Genomic DNA, 15,447 nt, shown 5'->3' with positions numbered 1-15,447 from the left:
CCGGCACCACGAATGGAACCTCACCACCGCAGGTACTAAAAATAGTGCCGAGTTCCAGGTACTACGCTAGTGGAAACACTCGCTAAACCGTGTCGTGTAGTGTAGTGCCGTTTAAAGTCGGGCCGGTGGAAAAGCGCCATTACTGTACTTAAGTATCAAAAGTAATTATCTGTTATAAAATGTACTTCAGTTTTAGAAGTAAAAGTATAAAAATTAGTGAGGAGTTAGAATTGAGCCATGGTGGCTCAGTGGTATGGTGAGTTGGAAGGTTGTTGGTTCAATTCCTGGCTCTGCTAATGTGTCCTTGAGCAAGACACTTAACTTCCCATTCACACTTATGTTGCAGCGTGTGAATGGGTATGATGTGTAAGATGTGTGAAAAATATAGTGTAAAGCAGCTCATCAAGACTAAATTCAAATAAACTTTATTTATATAGCCCCTTTCATACATGTAAGAATGTAGCACAAGTGCTTTACATTAAAAGAAAAGAAAATGAAACGAACCCCTTAAACATCCCCACTCCCTGCACCCTCATGTAACACACACACACACACACTAGAAAAGCTCTATATAAATACAGACCATAACCAACTCTTCTTCTTCTGATTTTATTTGGTAGTAACAAGTAACAAGGATAGTTAGAGGAAATGTGGTGGAGTAAACATTTAAGTTTCTAGAAATATAAATAACAAAGTACAGATATGTGAATTTTGTACTTGAGTAAGTACATTACAACACTGAGTAGCAGTGCAGTAATTGGTTTAATCTCTGTTTTTATCTGTCGTGCTCATCTGCAGCTCTCTTCTTCCTTCTTTGCCAGGTTTGCCAGGGTTTTCCAGCATGTTTGGGAAGAAGAAGAAACGGCTGGAGATCTCCGCTCCTTCTAACTTTGAGCACCGGGTCCACACGGGCTTCGACCCGCGGGAGCAGAAGTTCACAGGGCTGCCACAGCAATGGCAGAGCCTCCTGGCAGACACTGCCAACCGCCCCAAGCCCATGGTGGACCCCTCTTACATCACCCCCATCCAGTTGGCACCAATGAAGGTAGAGTGTGAATGAGCAGAGGGCATCAGGCCTGAGCAGTGGGCACAACAATAACATTTCCTCTCTTATCACTTGCCTCTTACCTGTGACTTTCTATCCTTCTCTTATCCCCACACCCTTCTCCTCTGTCCATCTATATGTGTGAATATATATTTGAACAAACCTTATTTCTTCCATTCACTGTCTTTAATGTGTTTCCTTTACTTTTCTATGTTTAAATTCTCATTCTGTCGCTGTTTCACCTCAGTGTTGCTGTCTCTCACTAGTGTGTAACCCGGACTCTTCTTTCAGTTACCGTTATTCACATTCAATTATAAATAGTATCGCATTAAATCTGCATTTAGCATTTTTTTCTTATGAATAACAACTGAATAACTACCAGACTTTCTCAGAATGTCATAATATAACTGAAATGTTGAAGAAAATGAGCTCCCACACAACAGCACAGCAATTCTATACATGTACTCATTTTAATTTGAATTTAGCACAACATATTTCACTGTTTTTATTTGTTTTTCTTTTGGTTTTTTTTTTTGACAAAAAGAAGAATATTACTTTATCTCGCAAAGAACTAGGGTTGAATGATGACTGCAGATTTCCTGCCAGATATTGCAGTGAGTTTTGTGATATAAGTTAATCATCTAAAGATGAATAGAAATTAAAGATATGAATCAATGTTTTTTTTACTTGCATAGCACAAAAAAACATCAATAATAGAACAAATAAATTGCAGCTTTTGGGATTTGCCAATTGCATTGCTTTAAAATTGTGGATGTAAAAGTAATTAATCTGTTAGTCTTACCAGGAACTCAAAGCAGCTGAGAACTGAGTAAAACAAAAGTATAAAACAGTGAAGACAGAAATAAATATAATCCAATTGTTACAATAAGAATTGTGCAAAATATGGATCTAAGAGCAAAACAGAACAATGCACCACAGATGAGCACATGACTGAAATGAGGTGCACATTGTCTCTGTGTATGATCCACAGTTAGGTCCATACTGAATTATTTATTTGGACAAAGACACATTTTGTCATTCTGCCTCTGTACACCACCACCATAAATTTGAAGAGAAACAATCAAGATGAGATTAACGTGTGGACTCTTGGCTTTAATTTGAGGGATTGAACAAAAGAATCACATTAACTGTTGATGAATTACAAGCATTTTTATACATTATTGTATAAAAGTTTTGTTCAATCCCTCAAATGAATCACATCTTGATTGTTTCATTTCCAATTCATGACAACATGTTGTGTCTTTGTCCAAATACGCATGGACCTAACTGTATGTGTTAGTCGGCAAACATTTGCTAACATGCAAATCACCAGCATTTGATAAACTCATAGACCTTCTGCCACCTGCTGGTCAAAAATTGCTAAATGCAGCTTTAATGACATTATTAAACATTTCCGTTAAAAAATCAGCAACTGCCATTAGAACAAACACTCGAACTTGTCTTTTTTTCCATGTATCTCTGTGATGTTTCTTCTTTATCCTCCTTTGACTGTGATTGTGTGTCTCCTCTTGTCTCCAAACCTTCTGAGTGTCTCCTCTGATGTGTTGTTGTTCATTGGTTCTTCGTAACAAAAACTATATCACACGTGCAAATGCAATCACATGGGCACAGTTTATTGATGTTATTTATATAATAATTATAGTCCCAAAAAAAACACTTGACGATTCATTTCTCTGTGCACCTTTCTCTGGGTTGTAGCAGAACATGTGATGGTTTTGTAATGTGATGGCCTTTTCTTGCACAACGGTCACCGCTTAAACCGTGACATTTTGTCTTCTTCCATCGTCTGTGGTCCCATCTTGCTTTGTGTGACCCGTATTCAAACCTCAGCTACACATGTAGTCTCCTGTGTCTTGTGTGTGTTACAACACCTGCTCACACCATTTCTGTTGACATGGATAATAAGTTGAGTGCTTTGGTCCCATAAGCATTTCACACGTAGTCTTTTTCCACGACACTCCATTAGAAAAAATACCTAAAACGACGACACATATTGGAAACATTAACGACCAAGGAACCTCTTAAGTCCTTACGTCCTCGAACAGAGAACAGCAATATGCCACAGGAGATATCTCTGAAGAGGGGGAAACAAGAAAATAATTCTCTTGCTCTCTTCACAGATATCTCCCAAGAAAGTCCGGTCATCCGAAACGCCGTTGCCCAAAGTATGACATCCTCTTCCCTTCTGTTTTTAACCCCTCCCCTCCCTCTTTTTTTTGATTGTTTTTTTGTCTTTTCTTGTCACTCTCACACAGTCACAACTCTGCTGTTTTGTTTCCACATCTCTCCTCCAATGCCTGCCGTCATGCACTCAGGTGGAGGTGTTGTGTCAGCAGGAGCACGGAGAAACACTTTGAGAATGACTCCGCACATGACATAACTGCATTACTCTGCCAAGTCTATTCTTAGACTTCATCTCTCACTCTCTCGTCCCTTTGTTTCATTCGCATGAGCCTCCTCAGTAAAGACAATATTAGCCGTAGCAGCATGTTCCCTATGATGATGATGATGATGATGATGATGATGATGATGATGATAATCACAATGATGGTTTTGGTGATGGGTGCTGAGATTTGTAGTGCATGTTGCCATGACAACTGATTTGGCTCTGCTGCAGGCCACTACACATTAGGCCATGAAGGGTTTGCACGTGTTAGAAGACCCTTTTTAAAGTCTTCCTCTTCAGTTAAACCTCTTCCTCTCCTCTCCTCTTCCTCTCCTCCTCTTCTACAGCACAGGCTGTTATTCAATTGACATAAGAAGTAACTCCAGACAACATATGAGTGTGTAAGAATTTAGATCTTCTGCTCATCTTCAAGTCTTCCCCTCAGGTTTATTTAAGCACAAGATGTTCTTCAATCGACTGGCTCAAACGGGGACATGCTCTTACAGTACCTGTCGTATCTTTTTATAGCTCGATATTATTAGAGCTAATACTCCAGATGAAAAAAAACTAAATATTTGTCACGCTGCTTGGTAACGAAGGTCATTCAAATGTCATTCAAGTGATGGTCCTTAGTTCCAGGATTTACACACAACTCAGACTTGATGAAAATGAAGTTTAACGGCGGTTATTCAACACTGCATGGACATGATCTATGGAGTTTGCCCACTTTGCCAGACTTTACCTCAAAAAAAGAAACTCAGACTTTGCCTTCTGCCAGACATCTTTAGTCTTTAATGTGTCCATGTTTTTTTGTGTGTGTGTGTGTGTGTGTGTGTGTGTGTGTGTGTGTGTGTGTGTGTGTGTGTGTGTGTGTGTGTGTGTGTGTGTGTGTGTGTGTGTGTGTGTGTGTGTGTGTGTGTGTGTGTGTGTGTGACACCCTGACTCTGAAGGTGAGCTGGGTTATTTCTAGAGTCTCACCGATGACCTGATATCCTTTGCCAGTTTGCCCCGACACTTGATTGACACGAGGCTTCCTTTGCCTGAGCAGACTCCCCCCACAGCACTGCACTTGTGTTTGTTGTTTAGGACCTTTTTTCTGGCTCAAACAATGACCTTGTCAGCACCATTACAGACAAAAACCGGCAGAACCTCATTTATAAGACCCTGGTTAAGTTTAAGGTGAAGGTTTGATTTGTGGTTATGGTTAAGGTTAGTGATAAGACTTTATTTAGGCTGTCCAAATGAAAGGAAGTCAATTTCACTTCTTAAAAGGACAACCGCACAAACCTGTGTGTGTGTGTGTGTGTGTGTTTGTACATACAGTAGATGACGTGGTCTGTCTCACTTTAGTCCTGCTCAACATGGAAAATATGCATGTTTGCCTGTCTCTCTAATATATGTACATATATATATAGATCATATAAAGAGGTCAGCGTGGTCATCGTGTTGTAACAACCACGACCTCCTGCCCTCTGGCTTGTGCACTCATCATTTATTCACAAAAGCGCTCATCGAGGCTGAGCATTATAGTTTTGCTTCAAGCTTTTTGCTGTCATCTCTCTTTTTCTTCTTCTCTCTGTAACTCCACCAGCCCTCAACAGCACATGCTAATTCAAAACTTTGGACTCACACCATGGACTAACAATATGTCCATATCTGCTCTTGTGGCCTCGAAGTGTGTGATGTGTGCGTATGTAAGTAGAAATATACAACGCCTACGCAAAACATCTTCTTATGCTGCATTCCTTGGTTTGATGTTGACATACATTCAAATGTGTGTGTGTGTGTGTGTGTGTGTGTGTGTGTGTGTGTGTGATACAGGGTCACATTTGTGTTAATGTGTTGCATACATTAGCACTAGCGGGGGCTTTGCCATGGCTATTAATGGCAGTCTCATGTTGCACCTTGATTTTAGTTTGACACCCTCAAACTGCTAAAGGGGTAATTTACCATGATGGTGTGTGTGTGTGTGTGTGTGTGTGTGTGTGTGTGTGTGTGTGTGTGTGTGCGCGCGCGCGTATGTGAATTGATTTGCTACCTTTGTAGGACCTTTTCTGGCATAAATTCTGAAACTGTAGTCCTCATAGAGATTAAAACCTGGTCCTAATTGTGTTTAGTATTAACTGGTTATGGTTATGGTAAGGGATAACACTTTAATTATGCTGTCGAAATGATTTAAAGTCTTTGCAGTGTCCTAAGAATAGTCTATCTGTCTTGTATATGTATCTTTGTGAGGACCAACATACTTTTGGCTGGTCCTCATGTTCCTTCATCCCTTAAAGGGGCCTTTTAAGGGTTAACAGTTTTTGGGTTACGGTTGGAATTTGGTTTATGTAAGGGTTAGGGTTAGGGTTAGGCATTTAGGGTGATGGGCTTGGGATCTTGTATGGGTATCTAGATCCCTAAAACTTAAGGAAGTGAGGACATTGGCTGGTCCTGGACATTCTGTCACCACTTAAAATGGCTTTTACAGGGTCAAGACCTGGTTTTAGAGATAGGTTTAGGATTGGGTGTAGTTTAGGGTTAGTCACTTAGTTGTAATGGTTAAGGTTAAGCTTAAGGGCCTAGGGAATACATTATGTCAATGAGTGTCCTCATTATGAATGCTGCTCAAACGTGTGTGCGTGTGTGTGTAGTATGCATGTAAGAGCCCTGCTAATGCTGTCTCATTGTTCCCATTTGCTCATGTTACCTCAGCTGGGGCCTGATATTAACATGACTAGATGTCTGTGTTCTTGTAAGTGAGAGACAGAAGGACACGAGTAGGAGAGTTGACATGTGATAGCAAAGAAGTTGAATGGTTGATAGTGGACTGTGTTCCACCGCTTTCATTAGATGTGGGATTAAGACAATTGCGTCAATTATTAAAAGTAGGTCAATGCTATAATAACCTGATATTATGTGTGTCAGTGGCCACGGGGTCCTTCCTATGTGGAGTTTGCATGTTCTCTCTGTGCTCGTAGTATTCCAGCTTCCTGCCACAGTCCAGCAGAAATGCGTTTAGGTCTGCATGGTTGTTTGTCTCTAAGTGTCTCTAATTTCATGCTTCTTATGAGGTCATTATTACCTTGGTAGAAAAAGGGGGATTTAACCCACTAAGAGTGAAGATGTCATTCTGTCATTTGTGACAGTTGGCTGCAGTAATCTTAGTTCATTTCCACTTCCAGGGCATGAGTTGTTGTTTTTTTTTTTTGAAAGCAGCTTAAATCATTTGTCTTCATTCTGCTTTATCAAACTGCCCTAGAGGCATAAACATCAACAACACTAAAGACTTGTGGAGAGAAAAAAGATAAAAGAACTTGGATTTCAAAGAAGACGAAGTAAGAGATTATTCCTCTTTATGCTGTTGAAAAGACATGATCATCACTGAACCTGTAGAACCAGGAGTAATATGTAAATCATGATCTAAGGTGAATATTTCTCCTTAATGCTACCTCCAATTACACATCCCTCCTCCTTAAAGAAGCTGAGAAAATCCCCCGATTTATCTCCTCATGTCTGAAATACCTCTTCCTCGATTCTCGCCGTCTTCACTGCAAAATACAGCAGAACACTAACTGCTTATTTTCTAAAAATAACACCTCAAGTGGCCCACTTTGATTTATGTGTATCCTGACAGTTAGGGGATGACTAATGATATCAGTTTCAGCCTCTCGCTGTGTGAGTACTGGAAGTTAATGATAGATTATAACAAATTAATCACACAAGTTCAGCGATGAAAGGATCAGGGATATTCAATTATTTATTTTATTTTTTATTTTATTTTATTTTTTTGAATATAAAAAATGTATGAGTTAAGGTGACTTCATACATGATTGTATTAAAAAGATACACAACTGAACAATGTTTTCTGGCAGTGGCAGCAGCTGCTGCTGCAGAAGTGATGACATTTACGAGGTTTTGTGAATGCATCTTGTAGTGAATTTGAAAAGAATGACATTTATCAAGATCACAGACATGTATGAACGCAGTAGATTTGTGGTCTTTGATTATGTCCTACAGGGCACTAATGTGAATCTGTTAATAATGTGTTATAGACTGAGATGCTAAATTGAACCCTGGATTCACTCATTTTCAGATTCAGCAGTTCCTGATGAGCACTGTGTTCCATAAAGTTAAGTTCTGTAAGTCTTCTTCCTCCTGTTTCATGTGTTTTTCTAACAGAGCTGATGACCCCAGAGTCCGTGCCTACCTGTAGTGTAGGCAGGAGAGAAGTGTGGCTTTAGATATTTTAGAAAGCTGAAGATCTCCCTGCTGTCAAGTCCATTATAGCCTTCCTGTAAATATCTCAGTCTTACATCACATTAAAAGAAGTAGAATTGTAAGGTGCATTGTATGTAGACTTTATATTGTGTTTTAGTTGTTGTTTTTATCTCAGTCTAGCAATAAAATGTTGGCATATCAGACTTTTGAAATGCAAAGGTGTGACCACGTTGTCATGTCAACACAACACTAAAGGCGATTTAAATTATTTAATGTATGTTGTTAACATTGTCAAAGGGGTTATCTTGAAATGGGATATACATTGATAATGCCACTTAATTGAGATTTTAAGACAGCAGGTTAACTGTTTCATAGATGTTTACATCAGTGCTGTATTGTTTTCATGTTTTTTTTTATTGTTTTGAATTATAATACATGGCTTAAACGTGTATTGCAATGCAATCGAATAATTCTAGATTTTCTTATTACATTTGTAGCATTACATTCTGTGGCTTTCAAAGCAGTCCAAACTTATCACTGTGGCTGACAGACAGACAGACATGGGTTTACTAACATCACATGACAATGGACACGGTGATCACTAGTACAGCAACACTGTAAATGGCATTCGGTCAGCGATAGCTCGGCCACCACAGCCCCCTCCGGTTTACTGGCAGGTGACGGAGGAGGAAACTCGATCATTGGGTCTCTCTCAGTCTCTCTGTGCCTGACTTCAGTCGATGCAGCCTGGATGCAGCTGCAGGCAGACAGAGCTACTTACTATGGCGGGGGGGCGAGGAGCAGCAGGGACCGAGGCCAGAGAGAGCAGGGCGGCCGAGGGGCAACTGAGGCCAGAGCAGAGGCAGCTGGTGAAGACTGAAGAGTCAGTGGCATTTAAACCTCAGGCACAGGCGACTCGTAAAAAGCTACAGGTGGGGCGTTTGACTGTTTCTGTTTGGTGTGAGCCAAGGTTGCATGCTGGTATGTTGGCTATGCAGATCTGCCTCTGCAACAGGTCTCAGCCTCTGACTGCCAGCAGTTCCCATCAGCCCTTAGTGGAAACATACTGTATATATCAGACCAAACACTGATCGTGCAAGATTAGTGTAAGACTGTAGCGGCTACACTCAGCATTTCCTTCACTCTTTCTTTTGCCGATTCTGCAGATGTTAAAAAAGGGTCACATATTCTGCGTGTGTTTAAAAAAAAAAAAAGGAAAAAATGTCCTGTTTCTATTTTCGTTGCATATTTAACACAAAGCCTTGACCTTCCAAGAATTATTGTCGCACAGTCAGGGAGCAGGTTGTTTACTCGTGTTTCTTGAGTGAGTGCAGCTTTGTGCTCTAAGTGCTGCATGGCAGAGTTATTTTTGTAGCTTTGCTGGGTTTGCTGCATGTGTGCATATGGCGACTGAGCTTAGTGGGATAGTGTTTCTGATTTAACAGGGTCACCCAGTCCTTGCTTCAGGGGCAGAAATGCTTACTTCAGTTATTATTGAATATAGAATTTGGGTGTTATGGTTCTGACACACACACACACACAGGGAGTTGCTAATTTGAGGAGACATCTTTATTGCAGTGTGTATTAATGATGTTGACTGAGCTCCAAGACAGTGGACTGTCCAGACTGAGAGTGAATGATGTTGAGACAAGTGTGAAACATGTCCACAATCTTTAACATGTGGTGTAAAAGCATGACACGTGTTGTTGTTGTTTTTTTGCTTTTTTGAATACATTATTTGTACAGACATGAAATAGTTTTCTTTGGTAAAGGTTTGCAACAGGTGAATCTGCCAGTGTGTCATGTACAATAACCATGGCAATCATTCAGCTTCTTCATAGAGAAAGAAAACAAATGGAGTTGTATGATGTGATCAATATGCATTTCATTTCAAGTTTCATTTGAATTCGGCTCAGTGTGTATTATAATATGTCTTCATCTTCATTGATCTGCAGTGAAATTGGTCATGGCAGAAATAGACTCAGAGGAAAATCACTCATGACTGATGTATGTTGGAGCACACACACACACACACGCACACAGATAAAGAGAGCATCTGTCTTTCTTGGCACTGAGGTGAAGTGGATGGCATTGATTTAGACCTCTCTCTCATTCCTTCCTCCTCTGCTTTCTCACTTTGTCTCCTCTCGCTGCTGGGGGGGGGGGGATCTTGGCTCTCAGTAATGTGCCGCGTATTATGCCAGGGCATCTCAAAATGTCCTGGCTAACAACCATCCAACAGTGTCTGAAAGTGGAGGGTTTTCTTTTGGAAGGACATTTAAGCTGTGAATTCTAAATAGGAAATGCTTTTTTTTTGCAGGGAAATATATATAAAGTAGTAAATTAGGTAATTGGTGTGTCATTTTTATTGGCAGACCTCTCCATTTTCCTGATAAGGAACTGCGAGGGACTGTTTTAGTGACTCCAGTGTGAATCTTTGCATCCACAGTAGTCAAGTAGCAGCGTTATGCCATATTATTTTTAATACGAGCCCAACATGGCTCTGTAAACAATACTCACTGTCTTTGTTTCCCAGCCAGCACGTGCTCATTCATACTTGGTGTGTAATGTAATTGAATGAGTGGACCTGTAGTATCCTCGTGTGGCCAAAGAGACAAACTACAACTCCCATGACGAGCCATAATACAGTATGTTCCCTCCTCACTGTGGAAGAATAATGAATGAATAAATGTGACTGTTGATCCATCCATCATCATTTCAGCAGCAGATTAGACACTGCATCATTTTTATTATTTGATGAGCTTCGTCTTCATTGATTTATTTTTATTGGATATAAAAAAAAAACTTTTATACTTTTTTATAATACAGAATTTATCACAGGCACAACATCATGGGTTGACTTTGACTTTTTAAAATGTCTTGAACATCAGTAACTCTTACTGTTTTACTTTCAGTATCTGCTGCTATGCTTTAAAATGGGGTTGACCTTAAAGGTCAGGTGTGTAAGAAATAGCGACATCTAGTGGTGAGGCTGCAGATTGTAACAAACAGAGGACTCCTCTGTTCACAACTTTCTTTCTTGTGTGTGTCAGGGAGCAAGATTATGGCCTCCATGAGGCAAAGCTCTGACCTAAAGTACTTATAAAAGTATTATTCTAAAAGTAAGAATACAAAATGAGAGCAATTTCAAACTTTTACGCATGTCCTCATGTGTAGTATATCCAATTCTGGCCAATAAGCCCACCTTAATGTTACGCATTGGACCTTTATTTCACTAAACTGTTATTTCGATCGTATTGTTATAAAGCAGCCACACCAAACATGCTAATAAGTAAATCAAAGACAACAGTAGCAGTGTAATGAGAGGAGGAAATGGGGTAGAAAGTATTGATGAGGATCCTGTTGTGTCGCAGGAACAGACTGACGGGGCTCAGATTAATGACCGCCGAGTGTAATTAATCTATAACAGCAGCTGTCTGTTAATCTGTCTTTCCGTCGAGAAAGAAGGACGTCAAATTGATTACACACACAGAGAGACACTGCTTCTTCTTATTGTCATATTTTTCTGGAAATATCTGTCAGCTATGTTTCTGAATCAGTCTAAATGCGCCGGTGCTCATACGGCTTCCCTGCTCCGGGCTTTACTGCACTAATATGCTTAAGCTCGGGGAATTCGGTCTGACTTGATGTTTGTATTTCATTTCGTCTATTGCACTAATCCATTTTTTTTTTCTCTGGAAATCATCCTTTATTCCACGTGTCTGCACCCAGTGGGACTCGTGGATCACGGAGCTTAAAGTTGAGGCTCGACTGATCTGAGGTTAAAGGTGACTGGGTCACCCTGGTCTGAGCTGCTGGGAGCTGTGGGGGTCGGAGACGTTGTGTCATTGCTGGAAAACATAGGCGTGTTGTTGTTGTTGTGGTTCTGTTTGTGGCAAGGACCTGAAAGCTAGATGTTACATAGCGTCAATACCTGACAGGGAAACAATTCACCCTGTTGTAAGTTGATTTACCATCAAGATTATTTTGGAGACATTTTTTTAAAGTTTGAAATCCTTCCTTGCGTCACTTTAAATTGTTGAATGTGGTACATAACACTTACATGTTACCATTGACTCTCCTGTTCAATTTAGAACAATCACTAACTTTTAGAATAATATTGATACTGTTATAGCCAATTCTTGTTTTCCTATAGTATTTTTAACAGTGGTAAAGACATCAAATGAATCTTTAATTCTTTAATGTAATTTATACAGGTTTTTTTTGGGTTATGTATTTTGCATGTTCATCACCGGCCCAGCTGTGAAGTGGGAGGGGTCAAAGTTGATAGTACAGCAGCAACTAAAGATTATTTTCATAATCGATTAATCTGCCGATTAGTTTCACGATTAATCGAGTAATCGTTCGGTCCATAAAATATCAGAAAACGTTAAAAAATCAAGATCAAAAAAGTTAACGATTACTTCAGTAAAAATACAGTTTTGACCATACTGTCTTTTATTTCGAATCTTATATCCAATAACCAATCTTTAAAAAATGTATGAAAAAGGTATGTTCCAAAAACACATAGTAGTTTATTAAGAAGATTTTTAATCATTTTATGCTAATACATTTTAGTCACAGGACGTAATGCAAGGTCATTTCGAAGACTGTGACTTTGAACCCTTTGATTTTTCCTTTAAAATTCATTTGTCTCATTGATTTGTTAGAAAAACACACTTCTAAACACCTATCGGTTTTGTGTCCTTATTCAGAAACCCCCAAATATACATGACCACTCGCTGTAAGACACATTTTTGATCATTTCAAAGTCAGCTTTACTGTCCGGCCGCTCAGTGAAGGCCTCTGCTCAGCATGTTGAGATGACGGTTATTAGCTCCTGTAAGTAACAGGCAGCAGCATGGCCCGAGGAAACAGGTCAGCTCACAGCCTATTAATCACGCTAATGCTACAAAAATCCACCCGTTGAATAATCTTGTTCGTGTTTGTTCAGACTTCATCTGTGGTTTTACGTAATAACATGTCAAGCACTGAGTGAAAATGTTCTGCGAAATCCTCGGCCCGGGTAAGAACAGGTGGGTCAACCTGTCAGCGTGGACACTGATCCGAGGTCATACTGTGTATGCATCAGGGTTTTGAGGTCAGGATTAGTCGTTCCAATGATTGACTGATATCTCGGGCTGGTGTGCCTCAGGGAAGCATATTACAGAGGCCTCACTGTACTTTGTCTCTCTATCAGTGAAATTAACATCCACATCATTTCAGTGCATGCTCGTTTAATTAACATTAAATGCTGTGGTTCATGGTTGAAGTAACTGAGTGAGACCAGCAGAGAGCAGCAGAGCACAAGCTGCTTCTGCCAGTGCAGAGGGAATGAAACCCACCTGTCAGTGGAGGAAAACTTCCTGGCTCTTTTCCCTTAGATATTTCACATTAAAATCTAACTTTTATATCACATAAAAATACAACTATGTGTTGAATTTAACTTTTAACAATTATGAATATCGAGGCATTTCTGCATTGAGGTTGCATGCGTGTGGGTTTTCTACACATTCTCTTTATTCTGGATTTGGGATTTTAGGAGAATTGGACACTCTGAATTGACCTTAGGTGTGAGTGTGAGAGTGGATGGTTGTTTGTTTCTGTGTGGCCCTGTGATGGACTGACAACCTGTCCAGGGTGTGACCCAGCGCCCCTTTTGACCCTCATGTGGAGGAGAACGTGGTAGATGATGGATGAATGATTGAATGAATGAATGTTTTGATTGGTATGTCCCAAAGCTTATTGCACAGAAATTAAACTTAGTTTCCAACCATACATCTCACCATAGTTCAGTATGTTCAGATTGGATAGTGAATGATATGCTTTAATGCAAACATGATTTCATCTGGGAATCAAAAACAACTTCAAACCTGTAATTACTAGCCAAACAAAACAAAAAGTCTTATTTGTGTACATGAATTTATGTAGAAATATCCTTGATAAATCCTGAACCACCAGGAAGTACTATTTTGGTTGTAAGTGTGTCATGGTGAGTTCAGGGAAGGGCACAATTACTTGAGCGGCCTTTTATACTTCTACAGCCAGTCAACGAAAGCACAGGTCTGAATACGTACATGGGATTTGTCAAATTTGAAGGTCGTAAAAAAATTATTGGATCAGAGAGTTTCCTGTTTCACAGAATCCGAAGGAATGGTTATGTCAATTGGTAGGTATTTTCTTGGGTAACTTTTCAGTTGTATCTGAGAGAAAGTATCACTAAGGCCACTCAGTTTCCCACATTAAAACCAAAATTTCATAATTACTTAAATATGCATCTCTCATCTCTTATTATGTTCTTCGAGGTATTTTCTTCATTTTTTCACTCCTATGTGGCTAAGAGTTGGTTACATTTCCATCTAAAAATTGTAATTATGACAAACAGTGCATTTGTATGTTAATGTTACCGTTAAAAAAAGGTCTGAAGTGACCAGTAGACCCTGGAAATATTCACATTATCAAATCTGGCCCTTGGAAAGCTTGGATACCCCTGACCTACACCCTCAGAGATCTTCATAGAAAATGTCCTGTTCTTTTTGAGCTGCTCACAGATAAACCAACAAAAACATAACCTAACAACACCACTCCTCCCTCTCCTACTACAGGAGTTTTCCAGCACCACTTTCCTTTTCCACTTCCGTCCAGCAGAGAGAGACAGAGGATAAGGACTTCCCGCTCTCAGTCGGTTCATGTTGGGCATTAATTCATGCAATGTTAGAAGAGACAGGAGCCATTGTTATGTACAGTATCATCATCATCATCATCATCATCATAGATGAGCCTGATACAGAGCAGTGATAATACACAGAGCCATTTTGTATCACTGTGAGTGATGGATGCTTCATTTTCTACAAATGGCCTCTTTACTCTTGGCGTGTGCATCAGCTGCAGTGGTTGTGTGATTTGATAATTCATTAGTCAGTATACTGTGGGCCATGTTTGGTGCTTATCGAGACACTCAGAAGAGTCGTGAGTGTGCTCTTTGTCTGTTGTCTCAAGGGCTCTCTGATATTATCTTTCTCAGACGGCAGTGAATAAGCTTCTGCTCACAATTTGGTCACTGATGCAGAGGGATATTGCACCTGAGGTGCAGCGGCGTCTGCAAACGTAGCCGACTGCAGCTCAGGAAGTGCAGTGGGTCCATGGGAAGGTTGATGGTTCAATCCCAAATCTGCATTTTGTAGTGTCCTTGGACAAGAAAGTGAACCTAAAATTGATTAGAGCTGATTAGACTGAAAAGACACAATGATAGGTTAATTTATTTGAGGTGTGTGTGTGTGCGGGCGTGTGTGTGTGTGTTTGCTCTCTGCAGTGTGAGTCGTGACAGAAATCCACACAGCAGAGACGGTGTGTGCATGGGATTTAATACGAGGAGAGAGAGAGAATGAGGGGGAATAGAAAGAGATATACTATTTCTGTGAATACGTTTCATCATGTACCACTGCAGTTCACTTATATTTGTATAGAGGCAAATCGCAACCTGCATTTAGCACAATAATATAGTAGTAAAATAATCTTGTAGTGTTTGAGCACTGGCAGGACTTGAAAGTGGTCACATGGAGTAGTATTCTGCAGTGTGTGTGGTGTGTGTATGTGTGGCAGTGAGTGGGGGGTGTAGTAGTTGTTGCGCTTCCATGTGTGACTAAAGACACCCAAGAGGGAGGAGTTACACACCTGCCCCTGTTGCCCCCCCCCACACACACACACAGAACCTTTTTTTGTCCTTCCCATCGTGTACAGTATTTTGTGCAGCAAATAAAGTGACGGGGGAGAAAAGTTTCAGAACTGCAGT

At 40.1% G+C, this 15,447-nt stretch overlaps 1 protein-coding gene across 3 annotated transcripts in view; it reads left to right on the top strand.

Annotated features, from left to right (window-relative positions):
- The window catches only part of pak5 (p21 protein (Cdc42/Rac)-activated kinase 5), a 70,434-nt gene that overhangs the window by 35,392 nt on the left and 19,595 nt on the right, over positions 1-15,447 (top strand). For 2 of the 3 annotated variants that reach the window (XM_083898968.1, XM_083898969.1), the window contains one exon: positions 822-1,045. In XM_083898968.1, coding sequence (XP_083755094.1) covers positions 842-1,045 — 204 coding nt within the window. In that variant the 5' untranslated portion in view covers positions 822-841. Of the gene's footprint in view, positions 1-821; positions 1,046-8,374; positions 8,588-15,447 lie in introns of those variants that run through there. The other variant, XM_083898970.1, reaches the window with a different exon arrangement.

This window comes from Microchirus variegatus (genome assembly GCF_963457635.1).
Source record: "Microchirus variegatus genome assembly, chromosome: 12".
In the NCBI taxonomy this organism is placed as follows: domain Eukaryota; kingdom Metazoa; phylum Chordata; class Actinopteri; order Pleuronectiformes; family Soleidae; genus Microchirus; species Microchirus variegatus.
This window is presented reverse-complemented; position numbering and strand designations above follow the sequence as displayed.